This window comes from Microcebus murinus, chromosome 10 (assembly GCF_040939455.1).
Source record: "Microcebus murinus isolate Inina chromosome 10, M.murinus_Inina_mat1.0, whole genome shotgun sequence".
In the NCBI taxonomy this organism is placed as follows: domain Eukaryota; kingdom Metazoa; phylum Chordata; class Mammalia; order Primates; family Cheirogaleidae; genus Microcebus; species Microcebus murinus.
In genome coordinates this window covers 90,478,307-90,505,955 of record NC_134113.1, presented here as the reverse complement: position 1 = coordinate 90,505,955, position 27,649 = coordinate 90,478,307, and the positions used below count along the sequence as shown (strand labels likewise).

The window sequence follows — 27,649 nt, the reverse complement described above, 5'->3', positions numbered from 1 at the left end:
CAAAGGCAGAGGAGTTGGTATGGACAAGACAGATCTCACAGGGAGGGTAGGACCAATAGGTGGCAAAAACCCATTCCCACCTTCCCAGCAACAGGACTCTTTCCCACCCCATCTCCTTTAATAAATTCTGGTTCAGAGTGCTCTGATCAATGTGTGAACAAAAGTATTGTTTGTACAAGTCTGAACACATTTTATCATGCAGAAGAGGTAAGGAAAGTGGGTAGGAAAAATCCACGGGGTGGGGGAAGATCTGGGAAATGTGTTCTGGCTCCGTGCATGGAACGTATAGGTATGTATGTATATATACACACATATACATACTTATAGTGTATTTAACATATTACTGTATAAAGACAAAATTACAACAAATTTCATTTAACACCCCACATCCACACATTAAACCCCTGTGTATGCACTAGCAGGGTTTAGAATTTAAACATAATGTTCTCAGCTTTCAGCAGTGGACGCTCCAGGGCAGTTTGAGAGTCTATAAGTAATAATAAAAATAGCGGAGTGATCAGACCACCCGTGCTCAAGGCTAGCGCCCTCTGCCCTACCCGCGCTAACTTCCCGCAACTGCTCTCCCGACCTAACATTCCTCCCGCTGCGGGATCCCGGGCGTGCACCCGGCCAGAGACGGTCTCCGCGCGGCGGGCCCGGGAGGGAGGGTGTTATCTGCAGCAACACGTCCGGTCAACTGCAGTCGAGTCGCCGATTTCGGCTGGCAGCGGCCGCTATTTCTTTAAATGGGCAGTGGATTTCGAAACGGGAGGGGCGGTCGGGGACAGGAACTCGGCTGCCTTTGATAACCGCCCAGCAGCCGGCCGGGCCCCGCACCGCGCGCTCGCCGGGCGTCCCCCGGCCCGGGGAACCCCCGCCCGCGGGCCCGGCGCTGCGGCGCGGCCGCCCGGCTTTGTCTGCGGCGTCGCGCCCGGGCGCCCGCTCGCTCGCCCCGCGCTTCCCCGTGCGCAGCCTGTAACCCGATCTCCCATTTCCTGGTGGATTCTCTTAAAGAGGCAGCGGTCGAGAAGCAGAACAAAGGCTATTGTTTTATTTCCTCCTCCGGGTTCCGCGTCCTTACCGGAATGGCCCTTCGCACATAACCATTTTCCTCGCCTCTGCGCCCAGGGCAGAGCCTGGTTCAGAGCCCGCGTGCACACACGCGCGCGTGTCTGGGGCTGAGGCGGGGGAGGCGGGAGGAGAGGGATAAACCTGTCCCGCGGCGTCCGGGCCGCGGCGCAACGTTTCGCAAAGGCGCCTTCCCGCGGCCGGGAAGCGCCCGGCGGCCCGGGAAGGGTCTGCGCGCCCGCCCGCCCGCCGCCCCGCGCGGCCCCGCCGCCCGGCGTCCTCCGCCCGCGCCCCCGCCGCCGCCCCTCCCCCGCCGGCTTTCATTTCCCCGATGCCAGGCTGTAACCCGAGCTTTTATTTCCTGGTGGCTCCTTTAAGAGGCAGAGCCCGGTGCTGGGAATTCACGTCAGTTTCTGCACTGAAACTCTCAAGATCAATGAGCAGAGCGCGCTCGCAGTTCTGCCTTTCAGTTTCTCTCTTCCAGGAAGGAAAACACGCGAGCGAGCGAGCGAGCGCGGCGGGAGGCGGGGGCGGGGGCCGGCCGGGTGGGAGGAGAGACGGAGGCCGGCCGGGCTGCGCCCCACCGGTGGCCGCGTCGCGCCGCGACCCGCAGACCCCGCCGCGGCGCTCGCCGGCTCCCACGCCCCCGCCGGCCCGCGCGCCAACTCCGCGCCCGCCCGCCCGCCCGCCCGCAGGCCCCCGGGGCGGCCGCCGGCGGGGATGCTGGAAGAAACTTCTTAAATGACCGCGTCCGGCCGGCCCCGGAGCGTTCTGGGCTGGGCAGAGGAAAGGAAAGTGGAAAAAGCCTGAGAACTTCCTGATCTCCCTCGCCGTGAGACATGTCTGAGACTCCTGCTCAGTGCAGCATTAAGGTAAAATTCTCCCCTCCGTCCCCGCGGCCGAGCCTCGGGCTGCACGCGCGGCCGGGGACAGCCGCTCCGCGCCAGGGGCTGCCGCGGTGGCCCGGGCGCGGGAGCCCGTGCGGGCGCGGGAGGGACGCGGGCGGCGGCGGCCGTCCCCGCGGCGTAACCTTGCGGCCGCCCCCCGCCGAGCCCGGCCCGCGCGGCCCCCACCCCTTTCTTCGTGACGAGGCGATGCGGTCGCGGTCGGACGGCGGGGCCGGGATGCCTCCGGGTCCGCGCGACAGCCCCGCAATTAGTGCGCTTAAAAAACCCCTGCTCCGTGTTCCTGCACCCAACTTGTGACTGAAATGTAACTTTGGTTCCCCAGGGGTGGTCTCCTTAGAAAAAGAGTTCCTCAGTCCCCGTGAGGGATGGAATCATTTCTTTTTTTTTTTTAAAGGACTCTCTGGATTTGATCAGACAGGATTTCCACCCCCCCTCCTCCTCCGATTGTAATTGCAAGCGCTGTCGGAGAGACAGTCCTGGTGTCAGCTTTTCCTGGGCATTGCACAATGAATTTTTTTTTTTTTAAACGAAGGTGAATAAAGTTGCTGAATAGTTATTTTACTCCGATGCGTATGAAAGTTGAGCAATCCCAAAGTAGAAGACTCGTGTGATGCAGGGAGAGAAAGAACTAAGCGACCAGGCAAAATGACCTTCTGTGTTTGACAGTGCAGGGAGGGTGTCGAAGAGCAGGAATCTCCCAGCTTTCTGGCCATGTTTTGCAGTCTTGTAAATGCAGGATGGTGGATGTTTGCAAACACGGTGCTTGGCTTCCAAGTAGCTGTGTGTATGCGTATCTCTATAGCTATGAAGACTGTGGTGCTGCCGTTTGTTGCTTCTACAAAGTTGTTGTAAAGTTTGCCACCGTTGGGAGGCAGGATGATTTATCCATCTCCCCCAATTATTTTTCCCATCGCTGCATTTTTTGTGCACTTTACTCATTTCACTTTTTCCATCGGTACTCAGGAAGAAAGCCTTCTGCTCTTGTGAGGCTGACACTGCTGAAGTTTGTTTTTGTCTTGGCCTATTTAATGTGTGTTCCTTGAATGGACACTACAGAAACAATGGACAGATCACCTGTTTTCATCAAAAACCTTTCCTGTTTTAACACTGCTTCTTAATTAGGATCTATGTAGGGGAAAGGCAGTATTTTATCATACTTGCTTACTGGGTTTTCATGATTACAGTCAGATTGTAGGGTTTCTCATCTTTCCTGATTTTCATGGGTTTGAGGTAAGGCTAGGGTGAACTCACAAGGTGAGTTGGATTTCTTTGTTTTTGCCTCACAGAAATGCCCGGTGGAACTTTTAGGCTTTTGCGTTTGTATATATTTGGGAGTGGCAGTATATCTGTGGGTAGGTATGAAGGGGGTGCCACACTAAAGAACTTAGGGTACTTTGATACTTCAAGACCAATTTCTTTTGCAGTATAAATTAGATTCTACATGGAGTTCAGCAAAATCCTGCAGTATAGATAATCTAATTTATTTGAAACTTCATAACACAAACAGGTAACTAAATAATAGAGTATTAAACTAGTGAATTGTATTTAGCTTGTTGGCAGTAAACGTAACATCAGGAAAATCCGCACGAACTATGGGTCAGTAACTTTAGGGTGAAAACAACAAAAAGTAGTGCTTTCTGTGACTTTTCTTGGTAATTCTTCTAAACTGCTCTCACTGTTGTGATGGGGCTTGTGGCTGTGTGCTGGAGGCACCGTGCTACTGAGTGGCTTGTTTCGTTGTGCTTTAGTGGGAAAAGAGTACAGCAGTCCCTTTCTGCACACACACACACATGTGAGTCCCAAAGAAAACACTTTCTTAAATATGACATAAAAATTGTGTCCATAATTTGCATGTCATTTTTCCCCCTTAATGCTTACGCTCTCAGTTCTTTTAGGGTGCTTCTTTTCATCACTGTATTCTTCTTTGTAATTTAAAATAGATATAATGTTCTTCACCAGTAATGAAAGTATCACTTTTATTTTGGATTGGTCTTTGGGGAACTGGAATGCTTAGACCGTGCATGTGTTTAAGCACATACACGTGAAGAGTATCTTTCCTTGGAGTTTGTTTAATTCACTGTGTTCCAATAATAAGCACTGGAGATCAAGGACAGGGATTATTTCAGGTCATCTGAAAATGTTCTGGTGATGTGCTGCGTTTCGTTTAGTCCCTGGGATGTGGTACAGTGACTGCATAATAAAAAATGTTTGCTGGTAGCCCACAAGCAAGTTGCTTGCTTCTAGAGTTCAGTAAACAGTATGCTTTTCTGTGGAGTAGAGAACGAACATCAGAGGATTTCAAGGATGAGCCAATGAACCTGATATACCGAACTCCTGCGACATGGAAGCCTCTCCCACTTCTCTCCTCTCCTGCAACCTCCTCACTTGCTCTCATTCCTTCCAAGCAGCCGGTCAGCAGCAGGCAGGCAGGCAGGCAGTGCCTCGGCAGCTGGCAAGGTGGAGCTCGGTGGAGCTCAGAGGAGCCCGACCACAGGCGGCCACAGAGGGAAGTACTTTGTTTACTTCTGAGCAGTGTCTGTTCTGGTAGAAAAGAGTAGTGTCTGATTTGGGTGGAGTTGCCAAGGTGAAAGTTTCTGAATTGGCCAATCAGTGACACCTTCGTAGAGATTGCTAGTGTGGTGGTGGTTAACAATCAGTGCCCGATAAGGGCTTTTATATTTCTTTTGCGTTCTGTAAGTGTGATCCCTTTACCTAGGGAAGTGAACAGCACACACACTTTTTACAGTAAAAGAAAGATTGACTAGCCCAAGGTCACCCAGACTGTCACTGAGCCCCACTGTTGCTCTACTTGGGGCTGTCCCCTCAAGCGCTGTGGTACTCTTATCATGAGAGTTTAAATGTTCCAATTCCTGACCACTTGGGGCTGTTTCAGTGTAAGGATGAGATCGACGCTCTATAAAAAGTCAAAAAAAAATTTTTTTTTCAGGGGATTGCATGGCTGACTGTGCTGGTCACAGGAAGAAGGAAGAGGCTGTCTTTTCCATCATCAGCCTTCACCTTCAAGTCACCTGTTCATTTTTAAGTTCAGCCAAGTTGCAGCGGAAAGTGGTTATGGCCCAGCAGACACAGCCCTTCTTCAAGCTTGGCACAGTGCTTTAGTGGGCCAGGGTTATCCAGAATACAAAACTAGTTGCATAATGTCCCTGGTCCCCTCCTTCCCTGCTCTCCTTATCAGTCAGCCATCATAGCAGAATAAAATTTGGGTTTTTCTTTTTTTTTTTTTTTAATTTTACTTCTACTTGGGAGACTCTCTTGATCTTCCCTCCTAGATGCTGAGCTCCTTCGGTTTAGTGGTAATTATCTTGGTGTCCAGCACCTAGCTTGGCAGCTGGCACAGAAATGTTTCTCAGTAATGTTTGCTGACTTGAAGTGAGGGGTGGGAGGAGGCCAGTGCCCTTTCCTCTCTCTGGCTGTGTGTGACCTCAGGGTGACTTAACACTTTCATTTGCTGACTTACAGGAAGCATTTAACAGGGCCCGGGCCACTGCCTCAGAGAGAGCTAGAGCACTCCTGGGGTGTCTGTCCAAAAATTCTTATTAATAGAATTTTGATGTAACCATATGTTTTATTATTTTGATAAAATTCTCCAAAAATGCTTTTGTGTCAAAATAAACAGAAGAAGGAATTGATTACAAGATATACCAAAGGGGCTTGAGGAATCACTTTAAAAGGTTCGGATTAGCAGGCCTCTAAGTTTCCCCAGTTTCCCAGACAGTAGAATCAGGGGACTTTTAGATATTCAGCATTGAGAAACCTTAGAGATCGCCTGGGCCAACCTCCCATTTTTTATAGAGAGGAGGTCCAGAGAGCTCAGTGGCTTGCTTGAGCCCGTTGGGGACTGAGCCAGGTTCGGAGCAACACAGGCCTACTGGGTCCCAGGCCACCACGCTGCCTTCTCTGGGTTCATGGTGAGTCCCTATAAAAGGCCAAGGAAATTCGATACAATAGGCTTCACTCTCTCTGGCACTTCCTAGCTTGGTCCATTTTAATCACAAGCCAGCTGTCTGAGGGCACGGGGGTGTGTGCCAAGAAGATGGTGTGTGGGGGGAGAAATGGGCCGCAAGGGTCTCGTCATGTGTGAGAAGAGGAAGCAGTAGGAGACAGGGATGAGGGAAGAAGGGGCCGGTGCACTTGGGGTTGCACCACTATTTGCAGCAATATTTTTTTTTTTTACAGTGCACCGGGGCCTGGTAGTTCTGCTTTGGGCCCAAGGTGCTGGTACCTGCTGTCAGGCCCGCTGCTCTGAGGGATCCTTGAGTGGGCCGTAGGCTTTCATCAAGGGCAGGCAGACCTCTTTACGCCTTCATTTACGTGCAGTACGCTCCCTGTTGCTAAGAGCGAAAGCTAAAACCATGGCAGCTGGTCCTATAGAAAGTGTCCTCCTTGGGGTGGGTAAGTCAGGGAAACAAATACCCCAAATGTGAGTGGCAGAGGCAGGTAGAACTGAGACACATCCTGTGACCGTGAGTGGAGCTGCGTTCGCGTGTACCAAGGAAGGGCCAGGGACGAGGGCATCGGGCAGGGGCTCGCTGGGAACAACTTGAAGAGCAGTTTCATTTTATTACTGATTTTTAAAACTTGCCCTTTGATGTGGCTCTCCCAGCTGAGTGAATCAGTGTCAAACAAGGCCCCCTAGGCTGCAGGGTACAAATGACATCTTTTTCTCCGTGAATACTACTTTAGAAAAAGCGCTGGGGCTTGTTTTCAGGCAGCGTCCGCCACTGCTGTACCTGTTGTTAGGTGCGTGCAAGGACCCACTCTCTGTGTGTATTTGTGGAACGGAATGAGCGTGAGTTCAGTCAGGGTTCCCACGCCAAATGGGGCCCTGCTTCAAGAATGTTCACTGCCCAACCTAGTTATTAGGAGGGAGAAAGACTAGATGAAATTCGTGAGAAGTTAGAATCATAGCCTATTAAAAAACAAACACATTTTCATTGATTTTCCTGAACATACCAGAAGCAGGCTAATAAAGTGTTGCTTACTGGGGTATTTCGGGGTCAGCCTCAGCGAATAGGCAAAAATGGCTCGTGTTCCACGTCATCCGTGGGGTAGAGACCAGCGCTACCATGTGCTTGCAACTGCTCCTTCAGTGTCGAAATATGAGCACACGTTTTATTTGTTCTGTTAATTTGTGTGATAGCCCGTTCTTCTTAGATGGTGAAAACGCACAGTGCAGTGTGGTCTTTGACTAAATGATCTGGAGCTCTCAGCGTGTGGGCCAGCGGCAGATTAGGGCAGGCATTGCCCCACGTTAAGGGTGGGCATAACTGCTCACTCAGCCCTGTGGACTGGGCTTGTGGAGAACTGTAGGACCCGTACATTTTTGGAACTTTATCAAGTGTATGTAATTAAAAGTGTCTGCTGTGTTAGTGATCATCGTTTCTACAGCAACCAGCACTAGTTTACAACTGTGGAGTGATTTACTATTCACAAGGCGCTTTCTTCTCTGTTTCCTTCTTCCTCTTCTCTTCTTCTTCCTCCTCTCCTCCTCCTCCCTCCTTCTCCGTCTTCTTCCTACGACTCCTCCATCATCATCACCACTGTCATTGCTGGTCTTTGTGCTGAGTGTTACATCTGCATTATCTCATTATCTCTTAAGGTTGCAGTTTTTCTCCCCATTTTACAAATGGGGAAACTGAAGCCCAGAGAGGTTAAGTGATGTCTTGGCCTAAGATCTCCCAAGCTGTGAGTGACAAAGTTAGACCAGAACCTGTATCATGGGACTACAATTCTAGAGTCTTTTCCACAACTCTGTTCCAAAGTACAGCCACCTTTGTGAAGAAAAGTAGGGAACTCGGAGTGAGGGGGCTAATGGGTCATTGCCTGAGCTGACGGGAGAGACAGGAATAGAGCTGGCAAAAGTGCCCGTCGAGGTCTTCAATTTCCTTTGCTCTCTGGGCTCCTCTGAAGGTGGCTTTTCGTTGTCATTACACAGGTAGTGGGGACAGCCAAGTGGTCACACTGAGCGCTCCACCCACCTTGCAGTGAATGTCTGAGTCTTCTATTTTTGCACCAATCCCCCCATGTCTTCTAGCGATACTTGGTCTTTCTGTGGGTTTCGTTTGGGGTCCTTCATGTTTTCCTCAGAAACATTTCATTTCCTTCTCTGCTTTTCTCTTCCCTAACACTCTTTCATTAAGTGGTTGCAAGTCTGAGAGATTGTGTCCTCTCACATCTGGCTTCAGCTCAGGGCACTTTTGTGTTTGTTTGTTTGTTTGTTTGTTTTTAAGCTTTATACATAATCCATGAATACAATGTTTGTTTGTTTTTTCTTAAACCATCCCTCATGTACATCTTTAATACTGTGTGATTTCTAGGAATCTGTTTGAAGTCTTTTTAGATGTCTCCTGATTTTCCCCTGCCACCCAAGGAATAACCTTTTTTCTTCTTTTTTCTCATAATGGCCTGACCATACTGGCCTTGTTTTAATTTACTTAAATGAAGAGAGAATTTTAGCCATTTTCCTTCATGAATTTCTGAATTTGAACGTATCGGTTTGTTTTTCCCCCCAGAAAGGGGGTCTCTGTTGCACACGCTGGAGTGCAGTGGCATGATCATAGCTCACCACAGCCCCAAACTCCTGGGCTCTGATGATCCTCCCACCTCAGTCTCCCAAGTATCTGGAACTATAGGTGTGAACCACTGTGCCCAGCTTGAACAGCTTTAATGTGGAGTCTTCAGAGCAGATGTAGGGAAGGAAGCAAAGAGAGAGAGAGAGATGCATTGTGAGATAATGTGATGGGGATTTAGAAAGCATAATCCAATTTCTCATGAAAAAGATGAGGAAACTGAGTTTTGTGGCATTTAAATTGCTTGCCTGAGATCTCATTGCTAATCGTGGCCAAGTCAGAGTCAGAATCAGGTGTTCTGGCCTAGGTCTGTGTTCCTCTTCACACCATGGCAGAGGAAACGTGATAAAAAGCAGGCAAGAATTCAGAAAGCCTCGCTTCCCCGTCGGGACTCGTGTGTAGGCTTAAACCCCTTTGTGTGGCACCACATGCAAATGCCTGATGATAGTCATGTCCATAATTATGACTTCCATGTTAAAGACAGAGTTTCAGTTGTGAGATTTAAGAAGTGAAGAAAGGATACAATGTCTTTTGGAAATACAGCCAGAGAAAGTGGTTGGCATAAAAATAACGTTAAGTTTTAAAAGGCTAAGCCTCTATCATCTGGATGAGTGATTTATGAAAAATAGTCCCCGGCGAAGACACGACAGAGCTAGCCACTGCATCTGCACGCTGGTGAGGCCTTCTGTACTCCTGGGGGTATTTTCCCTCTGTGCTGGGAGTTAGACATACGGAAAACGAGCTCATTTCCTGAATGACCCAAAAAGGACACGTTGCCCTGCTGTTCTGAACAAGGCTGGTGAGTGTGCTCAGTGATATAAGTGTTGCCACAGTGTAGTTCCCATCGCCACTGCTGGAGATTTTGATTTGAACTTCATCGTGGCATAGGCTGGTTCTTACCTATAAAGTTGACTTCCCTTAAGGGGCTTGTAAGTTGCTGAGAAGAGGGCTCCACCTGGGTGCCATCATGTGGAGTGCTTCTAGAAGAAGAGCACAGACGCTGGAGTACACAGACCTTCGAATGCTGGTTCTTGAACTTGAACTTGTTCAAGTTATTTAATCATGAGCCTATTAACTCATCTAAATTGGCAATAAAAATATGTGTCTCTTATGGTTATGGGGATTTGTAAATTGTCTGATATAGTGCATTACACTGTTAAAAAAAAGTCATTCTCCCCCTTTATATATGCTCCACCACGTGTGGATCTAGAAGGGGCTGAACGTTTTCTAGTCCTTTGCCCACATTATACAGTTGAGATGACAGAGGCCAGAGATGCTGGTGGTCTTGCTCAAGCTGACGTGGCTGGTTGGTGGTACAGTCCGAACTAAAGTCTAGGCCTCCCACACCTGCTGAGGTGTTCTTGTCACCATCCCATTGAGCTGTTCCTAGGGCTAGGGTCACTCAGTGCTCAGAAAAGCTCTTATCTTAATTTTAATTGGATACAACAATAGGAGAGATGAGCCAACTGCAATTACATGGTAATAGTAAATGCTTTATGCTTCTTACAGCAAAATTTTGAGGAAATAGCTAGTATGGTTCTGAATAAGTTTCCAGAGATTAAAAAAAAAAAGGAAAAAAAGAAAACCCTAAGTCTGGAAGTGCTGTGCAGCGCCTCTAACTAGCATTGTTACTCAGCACTCAAGTATTCGAACCTATTCAGGGATCTGCTTGTTCATACAGTCGCTTGGTTGCTTGTTTGCGGCTGGGGCGAGGCTTGAAAGAGCATCGATCCTCGAGGCTGCTTTTGTTTCACAGGCAGGTCCACGTCTGTCTGGTCACAGAACAGACACTGCTTGCTGTGGGGCGGAGAATTTTCCGTTTCAAGAGCAGGGAGTAGATGGCCCTTAGTGGAAGTTTAATTATACAGAAGACTTTGAAAAAGCCAAATTTGTTCCTTTGGGCCAGGCGGGAACCTTCATTTTAGTAGATGTGAGGGGACCGACGTCTCTCTTTTCAGCTGCTGTCGTCTTCTTGCTGTGGACTCAAAATACAGTCCTGAATCTTCTTTGTATGCACATGCTAGATGAGAAGATGAAACACAGACTGGAAAACGACCCTTTTTGAGGAACAGTGGAGAGAATGTTAGCTGCCTCTTCTTCCCACCCTGTGAAATGGGTGTGGGCTCCTTTAAACTGTTGAAGCAAGACTTTGGGTTTGGAGAGAAACGTTCCTCTGCACTGCTCTGCCAGCCACAGGTGGAAGTCCGCGCTGTTCTCAGCTGCCTTGTGGGTTGTGATGGACCGTGTCACTTTATCTTTCTTAGGACCCATCTGTAGGGTGAGGTGAGTAATCCCTGTTTCACTCGTGTCTGCTATACATAAGGAGGCAGTGACCAAAGATGAGATGTTGACTCTAGAGTATTTCCTGGAAGAAACGAGCTAGAGATAGAAATCAGTCTTATAATTAAAAAAAAAAAAATCGAACTCCAGAGAGTAGCCTGTTTGTCTCTGAAGTTACCCATTTCCCCAAACACTTCCTCTTGTTCCCCAGTGAAAGTGTCTATTTAGGTGTGGTGGGGGATGTTCTGGCACTGAAAGATGAGAAAGAAGAAAGAAAGAGGAGGGCAGGTCTGTCCACCTCACTGGGTCCCTAGCGAAGAATAGAGGTCAAGGGATGAAGAGATGTTGGTCAAGGGATGAAGAGATGTTGGTTAAGGAGCCCCAAATATACAGTTAGATTAGAAGGAATATGTTCTAATAGATTAGAAGGACTGTTATTATAGTGGGGAAATTATAGTTCGCAGTAGTTTGTTGTCTATTTCAAAATAGCTAGAGGAAAAGAATTGTAATATTCTCAGCACAAAGAAAAGATAACTGTTTGTGGTGACGGATGTCCTAAACACCCTGTCTCAATCATTACACACTGTGTACAGGTATCAAAATATCACATGCACCCCAAAATATGTACAACTATTATATAGCAGTTAAAAAAAGAAGCAAGGTCAAGAGACAATTTAGAATTAGTGTTATCGCAAGCCTAATAACTGATATTGGGTCAGGTAGGTCTGCACTGGGGTGAGCAAGAGGAAATACAGTGGAGACTTCACAGAGAGGAAGGCAGGAGTTGGCCGGGCTCTTCACTGCCTTGAGGAGCTCAGACTAGGGGAGGATGCTTCTCTCAACCCTAGTTCCTTTGTTATTTGTTATTTCTAGACCATTTGTCTTTCCCAGCCTATCCTTGACCATCAAATCCAACTCCTGCCCAAGCAAACCCACATTGTAGTGTCTTTTGACTCACCCATATGGTCCCCCTAATTATTTTCATGTATTGATCTGTGATCATAGGGATCTGTGATCATAGGCACCCAAAGGGACAGAGGTGAGTTCTCTTGTTTGGGGCCTCTTTTTTTAATTTTTATTTATTTATTTATTTTTTTGAGACAGAGTCTCCCTTTGTTGCCCAGGCTAGAGTGAGTGCCGTGGCATCAGCCTAGCTCACAGCAACCTCAAACTCCTGGGCTCAAGCGATCCTCCTGCCTCAGTCTCCCACGTAGCTGGGACTACAGGCATGCGCCACCATGCCCGACTAATTTTTTCTGTATATATTAGTTGGCCAATTAATTTCTTTCTATTTATAGTAGAGACAGGGTCTCGCTCTTGCCTCAGGCTGGTTTCGAACTCCTGACCTCGAGCAATCCGCTGGCTTCAGCATCCCAGAGTGCTAAGATTACAGGTGTGAGCCACCTCGCCCGGCCTCTTTGGGGCTTCTTTGTGTAATGAGGCCCAAGCCCCTGTCACAGGGTTGGCACACCTGGTTTTGGAAAAAGGGAAAATCTGAAGGATTGGAACCCTGATGTATTTTGTAGCTGCTGTATCCTCTTTTTGGCTTGAGCACTGAGAGGTTTAAAAAACCTGTGTCATGAGTTCACATGACGGCTGCTTGGTGCTATTGAGACCCGTGGCTGTCCTGACTGATGTGTCTTGACTGATTGGAAGGGCCAGAGGTGGATGGGGACAGCAGGTCAAGGGTCACTCTCACTTTGTACCTTTTGATCTGGTCTTTATTCAAAGCAGGTGCATTTGGTGGGAGAGTTGTCACTTGGGGGATAAACTCTGAGTAACATAGATTCCCAGGCTGGGTCCGTCTCCTCTTCTCCCCGACTTTGAGACCTGAACGACCTGATTTGGCTGACTACACCTCCAATCCCCTGGAAAGCTGCCAGCTCCTTACTTGACTTTGTGCCACTTAGTCCCTCCCTTGTCTGCTGACTCTGATCCTTTAGGGGGAGGTGGAGGGAGGGACCGTACCAATGGGAAAGGTAAGAGTGTTTTCCCTTGGAGAGCCAGAGAAATAAAGACTCACTTTCTGAATTTTGCATTCTGCATTTTTTTTTTCATCACTGAGGCTCCTTGGTTTCGGCAGGGCTGTGAGTGGGGAGGTGAGGGTTTACTTCTCTCCAGCCAGAAGTCACCTCTAAGTCAGACACGGCTTTGGAACACGAAGGAATCCCAGGGGAATGTTGGCGTGCACAGGGAGGCTGAGTGATCTCCTCTCATCTTTTTCAGCATGCTGTAAGGGTATCTTTAACTTTCACCCAGATGGGCAGGGACATGGGTAAAGGGACCTCGATGTTAGGTGACATCTCAAGTAGGGCACCTATTGGTATGCCCTTTTTGCATGTTCCCACGTGTCCTGGCACTTGGGCTTTTCTAAGCCATCTACTCCTAGAAAATGAACAAGGAGCCACAAACATCGATAACAGCATAATTACTTAGCATCTTCTGGGTGCGAGGCAGTATGCTCTGCTGGGACATGTGTGGAACAAGACCTCAGAGGGGAAAACTTTAAAAATGCAAGAAGGAAGAGAGGTAGAGAGCCAGGTAGACTCCACCGAAAGGGGGAAGAGGTGGGCCCAGCCGCACATGTCACTGCTGATGTTAGCCAGCTCTTCTGAGAATTGGTCTGGCTTGAAAAACTTGGTAAAATGGCCAAATGGAGTTTCGCTCGAGTAGGGGGAATGCCTGTGTGTGCTTTTGTGGTTACCCATCATGTCGAGCAGTCTGATTTAAGGGAAAAATGGTCTGTGTACATTTTCATTTCAGCTGTGGTCTTTGAAGGTTTCCCATGGAGGAGGTGTGGGTGGATGAGAATATAGTCCTCTTGCCTCCTGCTTTGGTTTTTATCTAGGTTATAGGTGAATGTGAGTTCACAACGCAGCCTGTTTCTTACTTGGGTGCATTTTAGGACGACCTGTAGAGCTTAGTTTGGGTGAACCCTGTGACCCTGCCTCAGTGTACATGCTCGTGGGCCGCCAGGCTAAATGCCAGTGGGTCATTGGAAAGGATTTACTTTGCAGCTCTGGTCCCCAGATTGCTGTCTGCAGTTCGTCTTAGGGTCTCATATTATTAGTTTTCTCCCCTTTATCCTTTTGAGACCTCAAGTGGGGTCTGGGTTGACAAGATTGTGCTTGTTTTGGGAAGTTCTGGCTGCATCCTGGGCAGTGGGCATGCTTAGACTTCAAGAGTCTCTCAGCTGGCCCTAGTATCCCCAGGCCACAAATGTGAGGATTGGAGGAAAACTCATGATTTTAGGTTCATACTTTATCTGCATATTTGTATGCATGAACGGCCTCATAGTTCAAGTGCATTGAAAGGTTTCTTCACACTCCAACACCTAGAAAGTAGCTTCTTTGAGGCATCGAAAGCTTCCTAGGTAAAGTTATTGAAGGCTCAAACCTTAAAAACCAACACCAGAGTTTAGAAGTAGCATGTTCCAGAGGGAACAGTGAGACGGTAGCTGACACAATGCCTTTATGGGCTATTTTTAGCTCTAGTTGGGACTATATGATATGACTTGTGCTTTCTTGGGCATCATCCTGCTTTTATTCCAAGGGTTTTTTTTCTTGTGACTCTGTTTGCATATATGCGCATGTATTCTGTGCTTATAGCATCATAATTTACAGGAATTATGATATAATCTGTTTTCTAGCATATAGAGAAAAAGATTGCACAAAACCCAGCCTTGTTGTGGCAAGGAAACCTAACATATAGATGTAAAATATATCTCCTTGGAGGGTTGGCTTTGTGATGGGCTATAAACGGATTGTTAAACAGCAATGCGAGGGGCTGTTAACAAGCTGTTTGTAAGAGCATCTCCCTGGTCTGGTCTGAAAAGGTAATGTGTACATATTGCCGCTATGAAATAGTTTGCCTGTGGTGTTTATATGTTGGTAGAGAGTGTGTGTGCGTGCGTGTGTGTGTGTGTGTGTGTGTGTGTGTGTGTGTGTGTGTGTGTCTTCAGTGGTGAATGAACTGAAAGGGTAATTTAAAATGTTATTTGCTGCTATGGTAGTGTCTGCATTCTAAAGTGGGCAATGTTTTGGTTTGTTTTTTTAAGCTGGCTTAAATGAAGAGGTGTTTGGTCAGCCACAGGGTATGAATCAAGCAAACTTCAGAAAGGTGCTGTATGTTTATGATAACAGCCTCAGTATATAAGAGCTGCTTTCAGGATTTATGCCTTAGTGTGCGTGGATGAATAGGTAAATCATCTCCCCATCAGCAAACTGGCATTTAGGTTCCCACGTTCAGCAAAGCAGGGTTCTTATTATGTGTCTAATCTTACTTGAACTTGTTTTCACATTTAGGTGACATAGCTAAAAACTGTTCCATGCCAATTTCAGCTACTATGGCTTTCAGTGGAAGAGAACTCTTTCTTGTTACTAGGATGCCATGCGTCGGCTGTGTTAGCAGCTGCTGCATCGAAAAACAGGTGTCCCTTATAATCCTCTGATGGCTCAGTTTGCGAGCCTGGCAAAGCCTTATTATTATTGTTTTTATTTATTTATTTTTGTCCCACGTAAGTCACATACTGCTAAGGGATGTTGATGAGCGGGATTAATGTGAGAGGAGATGGCAGCTTCTCTTGGTGGAGGTTTCTGTTACAAGAATCTGTCTGAGAGTCTCATATCATAAAGATAGGGCTAAATAAAACCGTTCAGGATACGAATCCCAGGGGAGAACCGCCGAAAGGAGGATAGTAAACGAATAGTTCTGCCAAGTCACCTCTCTGTCATTCTTCAAAGGCCAACTTAAAGCCAGCGCTGCCACGGAAGCCGTCCAGGGCTGAGGGGAGCCAGTGATGAGCCTGCCCTGGGCCAGGGCGCACAGCCGGACTCATCCGCTGCTGCTGCTGCTGCTGCTTAAGGCTACTGGACTGAAGTTTCGGGAGGGCAGAAGTGCCGTCGCTTCTAGCCTGCCAGTCACTCTGGTGCACGCTGACCTTTCCTCTCCGTGCTAGGGCTGTCGCTGTCTCCTTTCTGGCCCCCAGAACTTTCAGTTGTCTTTTATCTGACCTTTCTACGCCCCCTTTGCCCCCTCCAATCCAATCTGGAATGATTCTTTGCAAATAAAAATGCGATCATGTCCCTCTCATCTCGCATTGCAGAGAGACGTGCAAGGCGCTTTACAGTCTGCCCTTCTAGCATCATCTCCAACCTCCTCCTCCACATTATGTCTTCAATCAATAAATACCTTGTCTTATCCCAGACCACATCATGAACTTGTATGCCTAGAATCTTCCCCTGATCCTTTTTCTGCCTGGCAGCCAACTTGTCACCTGAAGCCCATTTCTTCAGCCTTCCCAGCTGGGCACGGGGTTCCCACAACTCATTGAACTCGCCTCTGCCATTGGCAGTGATCTGCCTGCAGTTTAATTGTTTACCATCCTTCCTAGAGTGAAAGCCCAGTGAGGACAGGAGCCTGATGGATTCATGTGTATATTTCCAGTGTCCAGCACAGTGCCTGGCACAGGAGGGCCAATGGATAATGGCCAAATAGAATTTGTCTAATCAGGAGTATTTATTAAGCTTCTGTTACAGGCTTAGTGGGTGCTGGGCTCTGTGATGCGTAAGATAAAAACCCTGCACGGTTGAAATCCTGAGCAAATACCCATTGATGGTAAAGGAAGGAAGGAAGGTAGACCTGTAATCTATTTTGAAGCATATCAGGACCATGTGGCAGGGCTAACATGCTGCACCTCCAGTACCTCAGGTGCTCCTGTGAGGCCTTAGGCACTGAACACACGTGGACACACACAGCCCCCACTCATGCTTCCTTCTCCATTGCCCACCTTCCAGAGAAGGACAGAGATCGCTGGAGAAAAAGCCTGAGAACCTTTCAGCTGGATATGCTGGAAGTAGCACAGGCAGCTCAAGATAAGTGAAATTCACTGGTCGTCCTTTCTTGGCGTGGCTCAGGAGGCCCCCTGGGTGAGAGAGAGAGAGAGAGAGGGAGACAGGGAGAGAGGGGAGAGAGACAGAGAGGGAGGAGAGAGTGAGGGGGGGAGAGAGAGAGAGAAAGAGCGAGCCAGTGCCAGTGGCTGTTGTAGTTGGGTGCAGCAGTCTTGCCTTACCTGGCAGTGATCCTCTGGGACCCAGCGGCCTGTCAGCACCATGTGAGGCTGCCAGTGGTGACAGCCCATCCCCCTAGTAACTGGTCAGAACAATGTCCTGAAGGAGCAGCACAGCTGTCTGGGAAGCCTGGGATTGCCTTCCCAAGTCAGGGCAGGACTCCGACCCTTTACCTGGGCTAGGTCTGTCCACCCTCTCCTCCAGATCCCAGGTTCTGTTCCGTGCTTACCTGAGACGACCATCTCTTTGGAGCTCTTATTTTACTCCTAATGTACTGTCTGGGGGAACTAAACCCGTGAGAATGACTGAGTGTACCACAGGACCAGAAAAACAACTTGAGTTATGTTTTACGGAGGGTATGACAGCCTCAGCGTTTCTGTTGACACACTCAGCGTTATTTGTTTATAAAGAGAGGACTCTTAGGATAGTGATAGGGTTGTGAATCCGATTAAGTGTGGCCTAGTAAGTGTGACACGGACCAACTGGGAGAAGTCAGGTGCTTTCAGTCTCGGGAGAGGAGGGCGTCTGCACCTGCCCACGTGGCTCACGTCTCCAGATTCTCGTTGCCACCAACGTTCAGCAGGCACTCGGGGCGGTGGGATATGTGAAAGGTTTCAACTTCCTACACCCAACCAGACCCCTGCAAGGGGCCTTTGACAGTTCCCCTGAAACTGTCACGAGTGTCCCTGCCACCTGCCAGAGGCTCTCTGTTCCAGACCACCAGGCAGCTGCCTGACAGCCCTGCTGGCCTCCACCTCGTCCTGGCTGCAGGTGGGTCGTCTCTGTGCCCTTCTGTGTCCTCGCAGGGAATTTAAGGCTTCCATTGTCTCTCTCTGGCTGCCAGAGGGCGTGTGCTGCGGCTCGGAGTGGTTTCAGGGGTGCTGCTCCAGGCCACAGAGGGAGCTGAAAGCGTAGGTCTGTGTGTGAGTGTGAAAATGCACGTTTATGAAGCTGCTCTTGCAGGGGGCGGCCACTAAGGGTGCGCCCTCTCTTGAACACTCAACCTACACACCCCACACTCGGCGACGTGCTGCTGTCTGGTTTCCTCCCACGATTACTACCAAAAGCCTTGCTCAACGCCTTGTCTTCACTGCCGAGGCTGTTGAGTTAAAGCCGTTTCCTTCCCCTTCTCCTTCCTCTCTCTCTCTCTCTTCCTTCCAGCCTTATCAGCCTCGGTGGCAAGCTTACTGTTCAGAGAATTTGGGGACCGGGGTCTTACTGCTCACGGATCTGGGGCTCCTGAGAATTAGTATGTCACAATCTAATCCTGAGACTGTCCCCCGTTTAGTTCTGCGGTGAATTAGAGTCTTAGTCCTAGCGTCCTGCTTAAGAACAAACTTTTGAACCACCCTGACTGTAGGGCTGTTAGGCAGTGTTTTCACTTGAAATTGCTTAAAAATTGACCTGCCTTGGAGAAAACTGACCTGCCTTGTCTTAATGAGCAGTTGAGATGTAAATAGGAGTGGGGTAACATGCCCTGTGCAGCTACATGTGCTGGGGGGAGGTACCCTCCCCTGCTCCCACCTGTAGAAGCTAACATTTTCCAAACCCTAAATTGTGATGTGTGGTCTGGTAAAGGACTTCTTGCTATTTTTTTAAAAAAGTTTGTGTGGCAAGCCGTACAAAAGGCTATGCTGTTCTATTTTAGCAAATTACTTTTATGGAAAGGAGAATCACTTGAGATCAGGGCTGTGGAGGAACGGCCTCACTTTCAGCCAGTCTTCTGTGCCATGACGGTGACACCCAGTTACCAAAGACCACGTCCACGCCAAGGGTCTTTTCTGAACTTCTCCCATTTTCTTGATCCCTGGCCGGTATTGAGAAGGGCTAGTGAGTACGTTTGTCTTTCTTCTGGATGAAAGTTGCAAGGACACTTAAGCCTTATGCTTCAGGGCAGAATCTGATCACAGGCTGAGATCAGGAAGAAATTTTCCCCCTGTGGCTTCATATTGCACAATCGCCCGGCCAGGTGTGCTACCTCTGTTAAACAAACACACACACACACACACACACACACACTCACACACACACACACACACACTCACACACACACTCACACACACACACACACACCTCGTTACTGGCCATCTTCAGAGCAGGATGTTGGGCTTCGTGAGCCAACTCGGTAAGTCCCCGCACTCCGAGGAGGCCCCCACCTGTGTGCCCTGCATGGGGCTGTCCTCCGGGTGTGCCGTCCTGCGCTCAGGGCCATGTTTTTGGGTCCCTCGAAGTCTTTGCAGCTCTCACTTTGTAAGAGATTGGGTCTCAATCTACACACACCCACACGCACACACACAGGCACATGCAGGCGCACACGTATCATTTTAAAACTTTTCCGTAAACTTGCCTCCCCTCTCCCGGGCTTTGCTTTAGTTCCTACACCACATCAAACCCATACCCACTGCCGGAACATCCAAGTACTGCTCACGGATAATAACAGTAGAATTCTTTTAACCATAAGGCCTGTGACTGCCGGCCCCAAGCTTGTGTTATAAGTGACTTCCAGTCTGATCCAAAAGCTGCTTGGGGGAGGGGATATGGACAGGGGTGGGCTTTTTTCTTTCCTTTCTGTTTTTTTTTTTAAGGCCCTGGCTGTGCTGCCTCTTGTGCAATAGGATAATTGCCAGCGATTCCCAGGCGCGCCTGCTTTTCTTCCTTTGGTCTGTATCTCCTGTGGCGCAGTTCTTCCTTCTGCCTCTATTATTAGCTTACTTAGCCTTACCCTTCAGTCCCCCTCCCCGGCCCCTCCTCATCTTCCTCCAGCCTTTCTTTCCCGTCACCTCTGCAAGGGTATTTGGGGGAGTCACCTTTCATGTGCTGTTTATACAGGAACTTTCTTTTTCTTTATTAATATAAAATAATCTTCTCCCTCACTTCATCATTGCATCCATTCATACTCCCAAAATAGAAATGGTCACCGCCCAGCGCATAACGTCTGGCCTGTAAACCTTTAAAGCAGGATATGCCCAAGGGGCTTCTTCAAAAACAAGTTTGCTCCGTGTCCCGGACTGTGTGGGCTCTCTTCTTCCTCGACTGCCTCCGCCACACCCTCCTATCTGCTATTGGATGGTGCTACCCTAGTCCCATTCCTGCCCCACATTGCTGTGTTATACTTAATTGTTCACCTGGCTTTGTTTGTTGTTTGTTGTTTTCCCCTTTTAAGTTTTTCTTGGTTTTGGGGGGTACACTCATATTCCTGTTAATTAGAGATTGTATCAGTTTTCATTACCTAAATTTGCTAAATGGACATAATATCAAGCATGCCTTTCAAAAATAAGGGAAGAAAAGTAGGTTTTTGGTAGCTTTTGATACCACAATAATCCCAAATTTATAATAATTGAGAAATAGTTCATATGATTCTTAGAGAATAAAAGCTTAAAAGTTATTCTTTCCTTTATAATTGATGTGGATCTCATTCAGTTTTGGTAAGAAACTCAATTTAGATGTACTGGTTTTCCAAATAGTGGTCTTTTTAGAAACTATTGCTGCAAGAATAATAATTGTAACAACTTATAATTTCTGGATATTAAGAGTTTTAATGTTTATGATATATTACTGTGTAGTCTTGGCCTATTGGGAATTATAATTTTCTCACTGTCTAGCAGAGTTTATGAGCTGTGCTGTATTTAAGTAATAAAACTGCATTTCTTTCAGTAGTCTTTCCTATTGAAACTTTTACTGAGGTAGCCATATTCTTTGACCCTTTATTGCTACTCGTGGGTAAGGATGGTGTCCGCCTGTTCATGACACACCCTGTTCTGGGAAAGGGTGGCAAGGATGGAGGGAATGCTGTAGGAATCTTGCCCCACAGCATCAATTTAGGAACAAAAGCAAAGAAGTTCACACTCTTCTAAAAATAATTGGGAGGAGATTTAGAGAGACAGCTTATAGGATCAGGTTTAAGACCAGGTCAGACATACAGACAAATTCCCTCCTTGTAAATGAGAAGTAGCCTTTAATAGCTTTAATATGGGAAGTGAGTAGGTGAAATATTTTTCCATCTAAAGCTTGCCGTTCTGGCTGGTCTGAAGGTAGTGAGCTATCTCCTTTGATCGTTCACAGTCGGTTACAGATTGAACTCCTTGTTCTACTACTTTGCCCCTTTCTCACTACTGTACTTGTCTAGTCTTAAAAAAATAAAATAAAAAATAAAAAAATAAATTTCACTAAGTATTATTAAATTTTGAAATTTGCCCTGCAGGGTTTAAAAAATGTTCTTTTTTGGATTCTAGTCATTTATAATAAAGAACCATTATCCTTTTTTTTTTTTTTTTTTTTCTTGAGACAGAGTCTCACTTTGCTGCCCAGGCTAGAGTGAGTGCCGTGGCATCAGCCTCGCTCACAGCAACCTCAATCTCCAGAGCTCAAGTGATCCTACTGCCTCAGCCTCCCGAGTATCTGGGACTACAGGCATGCGCCACCATGCCCGGCTAATTTTTTGTATATTTATTTTTACTTGGTCAATTAATTTCTTTTTATATTTTTAGTAGAGATGGGGTCTCGCTCAGGCTGGTTTTGAACTCCTGACGTTGAGCAATCCGCCAGCCTTGGCCTCCCAGAGTGCTAGGATTACAGGTGTGAGCCACCGCACCCGGCCTCCATTATCCTTTTATTAAAATCATGCATATGTTTTGGAGAGGGATAGTTAGATGAGCAGGGATTGTGGGTTGTTCTTGCTTTTCCTTATCTGTCTTGCTCCCAAGAAGTGATGGGAATCGTCAAGAACTTAAAGGTTATTTTGGCTTTCTCTTTCCTAGGCTGGGGACCCTTCCCTCCAGCTCATACCCTAGTGGTTCCTGAAATGGGGTAGGGAGAATGAAAGAGCTGTTGGTTTTTTTGAACTCCGTTTTAGCCTCTACAGCAATGCCAGAACAATGACTTACCAACTCATATTTGGGAGTCCAGTGGGTTTTATTTGTTGGAGTGGGGAAATTGGAGTTTTCACTTAAGATTGGTGCTAGAATGGCTGGGTCTGGGAGGTTTTTAAGAGGGCCTAAGGTGGCAGACTTGTTTCTTTCACTTCTTTCATTAGACCTGGGATTTGTTGAACAGTGCTTTGGGACCCCTGACCCAGTGACAGTTGGTCACAGCAAGCAGCATCATGACATCTGTCCAATCATTCTGACTGCAAAGCACATGTAATTCAGAAGATAGTCATTCGAATGACAGAATTTAGACATTTAGGGCTACACTTTTGAGGAGTTTCAGACCAAGGCCCAAATAGCTTAGCTAAGTGACCTGCATACGGTCCATGGCTATTATTGCCATGTTAGAACTGGAACCCACCAGCTCATTGATTATTGACTCAGCAGTTAGTTTTATTTTAGGTGTATTTCCGAAGTAACAGATCAGTTCAAGTGAAATCATTCTTATTGATGAAGGAAAAAAAAATCAACTAGGTGGATGGACCGAGTTAACATATCTACTTTTCAGTTGGGTATGTTTTGGTCATATAAAGAAAGCACAAATCAGAAGGTCCTGCATGCTTTATTTTTGGATCTGCTCTTTTTTTTTTTTTTATCTCAAAATGAATTAAAAACAGAGTAGGAAATAGACTATGCATAAAACAATACCTCCTCTTCTGCCTTGTCACCAGCACTGCCAGGGGAAGTTTCAGGGCTTTTTTAGGGTGAGAGATAAGTTCTGGCCCCCTTATTACTCTGTTCCTTCTGCTGAGAAATGTGATCATGAGGTTTTTATTTTACAGTGCACTCTGACTATGGGAAGGAACCAACTCCCCATCCAAACCGAATCGCCTCTGAGATCCTATTAAACAGAAAATGCCCTGAACACCAGTATATGAAAATGCTTTTCTAGGATGAGCTCAAAGCATTTCATCCTCCAAATAAAGCCTATCTGCTCGCACTTAGATTGTTCAAAGGCAGATGGCAGGCAATTGAAACAGAGAGGCAAGCTGGCAAAAGGAAAAATAAAACCACAAATATCTGTACGTGAAGGTGATCTACGCTCTTGCCAAACCCCCTCCAAACTTCGTTAACACAACAGCGTAGCAATTAAGTAACATGGGAGCTCAGACTCATATGGCTAATACAGTTGTCCTCCGTTAATGGGGTGAAACAAAGCTTGTGTATAATATACAGTGCTGTTCACCAAAATGCAGAGCTGAAAGGGATTTTAAGAGATTTAAGCAGCAATGTAGCCTCTGTAAACCATGCTACTCATAACAAACACTTAAACCTTATTGAAATCTCACTGACTCCCACCACATACTAGCAGTGGGGTCACCGGTATGCAATGTTTGCATTTACCGAGTGGCCAAGTCTTAAAGAAAAGGGACTGCTCGGCAAAAATAGCGAGCTTCACATTGGAAGTGAAATCCCCCAGGGTGAGAGAAGAAAGGTGGGGAACTTAGAGTCGCTCAGAACCTTGGTGGAGTCCAGAGCAGTTGCTCTGTGGGAACCCTCCGTTAGGCAGGAGCGCGAGTTACCGCCGTCTTGCTGCTCGGGGAAGGCTGCCTGGTGGCGAGAAGCTCTGCGCTCCCTCGGCCTTTTCACTGACTGGAGGACTGAAATCTGGCACTTCTCGCTAACCTTGAACTTGAACACTCAGTGACAGAAGGGAAAGGGAGAGGGTTTCAGCTGCTGGAGCCGGGCGATGGTGTAGTGCTCTCCCCACGGGCTCCGCTGATGCCAGGTCATGGTGTTCCAAGGGTGCAGGACTGAGGGTGTTGATCCAGACTGCGGTAGGGGCGGCTCTCTGAGCAGGTGGGAGTGGTGAGTGAGGAGGGGATGGGCAGGATGTGAGATGAGGTTGCTCTGCTGGGAAGCAATCGGGGGATGTCCATGAGGAAGAAAATCTAGATGGCTGTTGAGAGTGGGCCGATGTCGGAGAGAAGAGCCCATGCTGCAAACCAGAATAAAAGAAAGGATATCTCAGTGTCTAAAGACAACCGCTGTTAGGGCAGTCAACCTTCTGCTGCCCAAGTAGTTGAGGAGAGACCATGGAAGAGTTCTGTATGTGAACAAGCAAGCAGAATCAGGTCTAAACTTGGAACTTTCTGGTTACACAAAGTTCAAATATGAAGTATCTGAGGAGTGAGTAGTGATTAGGGGGAAAGTATGTTGGCCAAGTAAATATATTCCTTCAGAAATCAATATTGTTTTCCTTCTAGGCCCTCCAAATTTTATCATTGTAGTTGCCCAAGGACGTCAGTTTATTTCTTACATAAGAGAGCTTGTCTCATTTTATTGCTGTATCCCATTTTTTATTGTTTTTTTCTCCTAATGGTCCTGCGTTTGGTCTTGATCAGATATTGCCAGTGACAACTGCTAGGATGATCCCCTTCCTTTCTCCCGGCCCGGCAGACTGTTTCCCGTGGTCTCCAGCCCAAGGTTTGGCAATGATTCATGGCTGTTGTGAGCGGAGTTCAGTAATAAAACTCAGGAATGGAATGGCCGTATTATGGAATTTGGTGGAAGCAGGTGTCGTTTTTATTCTTCTGCCAATGCAAACCTATCCCAGAGAATTCTTCTTTACTGAGAAAGAATGACCTCCATACCACCTTTCTCTAAAAGGTACAAATGGTAATGAGTATTTGACTCATTCGTTGGCTTTTACCTTGGGGACCGCAGACCACCCCAGCACGTACAATGCACGGAACCCAGCAAACAATGGAGGACTGCATGCTCGCGTGGCCAGATCGTTAGCTTCCTTCCTTTTCTGCCTTGATTTTTGGGAAGTCCTTGCCTGTTAGTTCCATAGGCCCCAGGACATAGCAATATAAAAGGCCAGAGGATGTTCAGATGAGTGTGCGGAGGAAGAGGGAAAGCGGGAATTCTGGGCCAGGGAGCAGATGGCCAGCCAGTGACCTAGGAAGGGAAGCTTAGGCTTTAAAGTTAAAAAATAGTATTTTTTCTTTTATGTGCAGTTTTCAATAAGGAGTACCATAGCTCCAAGTTGGAGGATTCCAAAAAAAAAAAAAAAAAAAAACCACACGATCGAGTGCCTGCCCTCCGGGGTTTACCACCCAAAGAGGAAATGACAGCTTTAACGTCATGAAGCCACGCAGAGAATGTCCAGAGGCAGTGGAAACACCCTTGTTCCATACTTTCTGTGCCCTGCTAAAATGTGCACCGTGGCTGAGGGGGTGTGTGTATGGGGGGGGGGTGTTAAGGTTTGTTTTTGGTGTTTTCCCGACGATGCCCCAGTTGTGCAATTCTGCAGTTGCGAGCCAGCTGCTTCCTGCTCTGCTCTTCAGGAGAGCATGACTGTCCGTCTGCTGGGGAGGTGACGGGCGGGGCGCAGGGCGGGGGCGGCTCTGGCTTCCACGCAGGTCCCTGGGGCCCAGCAGGCCTTTGGCTGAGTCCGGATCGACCTGTTCTCGTCTTCCCTAAGGGTGGGAGGGGAATCTAGTGGTGATCTGATGAGAGCCACAGCCCCCGGGTGTTGGAGGAAAGCTGAACCCAGTCAGCATTTGTGGATGGCATCATGGGGGTACAGGTGCAGCCAGGCCCTTGGTCAGCTCCCCGGGTGGGGCCTCGTCTTTTTGCATGCACACATTTATGAATCACTGTAGACCCAGCAGTAGCCCCAGGAGTGAGCCTAGTTTCCAGCCTGTGAAAGTTTATTACCACAAGGAGCAAGAACACCAGGATTTTTTGTTTTGTTTTAGATATTCTTTTGTAGCCCCAAACACCTGCAGCTCCCAGGTGTTTTCACATTGATTTTGAAATTACCCAGAAAACACTCTCTGAGGAACTTGTAGAGATCACCGTTTGTACTTCTGCTGCAAAGGGCAAAAATAAAGCATGCAAACAAAAAAGCCCTTAGAAATCCTTTAGTTAGAGTAATATATATTTTTAAAATATTATCTATCACTGAGTGTGTGAGGGGTCTGTATACATTTTAATCTTTTACAAAATGCACTCAAACTTCGTGATTTATTGCTCTAATATTAGCACATATGGTACATTCATAAGAATGTTAATTTACAGTAAGGCATGGGGTTTCCTTTCCTAAAAAAAATTGATGAAGGAGGGGCTATGGATACCCAGAAGTGGTTAAATACTCCAGTAAAGAAAAGTCCTTGGCTGGGTGCAGTGGCTCACACCTCTAATCCTAGCACTTCGGGAGGCTGAGGCAAAAGGACTGCTTGAGGCCAGGACTTCAGGCCAGCCTGACAACTTACCGAGATGTGGCTAACAGAAAAATTAGCCAGGCGTGGTGGTGCACGCCTGTAGTTCCAGCTTCTTTGGAGGCTGAGGCAGGAGGATCACTTGAGCCCAGAAGTTGGAGGCTGCAGTGAGCTGTGATGTTGCCACTGCACTTTAGCCCGGGTGACAGAGGGAGACCTTGTCTCAAGAAACAAAAAACAAACAAAAACAAAGAAAAGTCCTTGAAGGCTCCTATCTCATTCCTTGTTTTGTGTTTCTCACCACTGTCTATGGCCATTTATTGCTTATTTGCGTCACTTTTGTGTCAGTTTGGAATGGCTCAGCCTCGGTGATGGCTTTGGGGATGACCAGCCACGGCAGCACCACAAGCTGCCATGTGAGGCGCGGTGACGGATCACACAAGCTTTATGTCTTTTTCTCAGTCTACTCTTAGTGGAGAAATGTAGGGGTTACAGTGGCACAGCTCAGTCTGCCTCCCCTTGCCCCAATCCTGGATCAGTAACAATTTCCTGTCCCCCCCCCCCCCCAGGTTGAAGCCCAGCTAACCCTGACAAGGCTGCAAGCTCTGCGTGGTCTGGCCCTGTTCCTGGCCTCCTTTTCTTGGACTGCCTTTACCCTCTCCAGCTCCTCTTCCCTCCTGGTCTTCGCACATGCCCTTCCCTGAAACGCTTCTTCTGTCTTTCTTCTCCGAGCTGACCGTTCATCCTTGGGTCTCATCTCCCTGGGGTCTGGTCTTGGGTTCCTCCAGTTTGGATGAGATGTCCCTCTTACATGCCCTCCTAACTTCCATTTTGAAATTTCTATAACATTATTTTGCAGTCGCCTGTTTGTAGCCATTATTTGTTAATGAGCCCATGAAGACAGGGCCCATCTTGGTTTTGTGCTTGTGACCACAGTGTTGGTGGGCATAGGCTTGGTGCTCCATAAATATCTGTTGAATGAAGGAGCATGTAGAGAACAGAATGTGGTCTTTGATTACTTCTGTGTTTTGCTCAGTGTCTGATGCTTCACCGATCCTTCTTGCCAGTCTTCAAGACTCTGCCGGCCTCTTAGCTGAGGATAATGCAAATCTGCAGTTTCCTCAGAGAGAGTCAGGTTGTTGGAAGTTTGCTTATGCAGACAGAACAATTCGGAGCTTTGCATTTTTGGTTGTGAATTCAGAATCCTGAGTTATACATGAGCTGCAGTGGTTTGGTTTTTAAATTGAGTTTCTGCTTATTGTTAAATCCAAACTGCATCAACTGAAGGAAGGTCCTTATCGTTTGCTCCTCCCTGCAAAGGACACTGTGGCTCTCTGGATATTCCTGTAAGACAGGAAAAGCGATCACAGATCAGTTGAGTTGCTGCCGCTGAGAAAGGAGAGGAAGATAGATGGTTCTGGCTTTGTGAGGAACCCTGCCTCCCTCTCCCCTCCTCCTCGCTCTCCCTCTGCCAGTAATTACAAACCTGAACCGAACTGCTACTGAGAATCCAAGTTCTTTTCTGGCTCTGAATAAGAGCACATAGATAGCATATGCATCTAGATTCTTCTGAGTATATACGTACATGCATGCGTGCATACGCTCATACGCTGTGCCATCGGCCTGAAATGAGAACCCTAC

General features: G+C 47.5%; 1 protein-coding gene across 2 annotated transcripts in view; it reads left to right on the top strand.

The window, feature by feature from the left end:
- The first annotated feature begins 1,451 nt into the window (after window positions 1–1,451).
- ETV6 (ETS variant transcription factor 6) overlaps window positions 1,452–27,649 on the top strand; it is a 228,254-nt gene continuing 202,056 nt past the window's right edge. For both annotated transcript variants that reach the window (XM_012753544.3, XM_012753543.3), the window contains exon 1: window positions 1,452–1,940. In XM_012753544.3, the coding sequence (XP_012608998.1) occupies window positions 1,908–1,940 (33 nt within the window). In that variant the 5' untranslated portion in view covers window positions 1,452–1,907. The remainder of the gene's footprint in view (window positions 1,941–27,649) is intronic.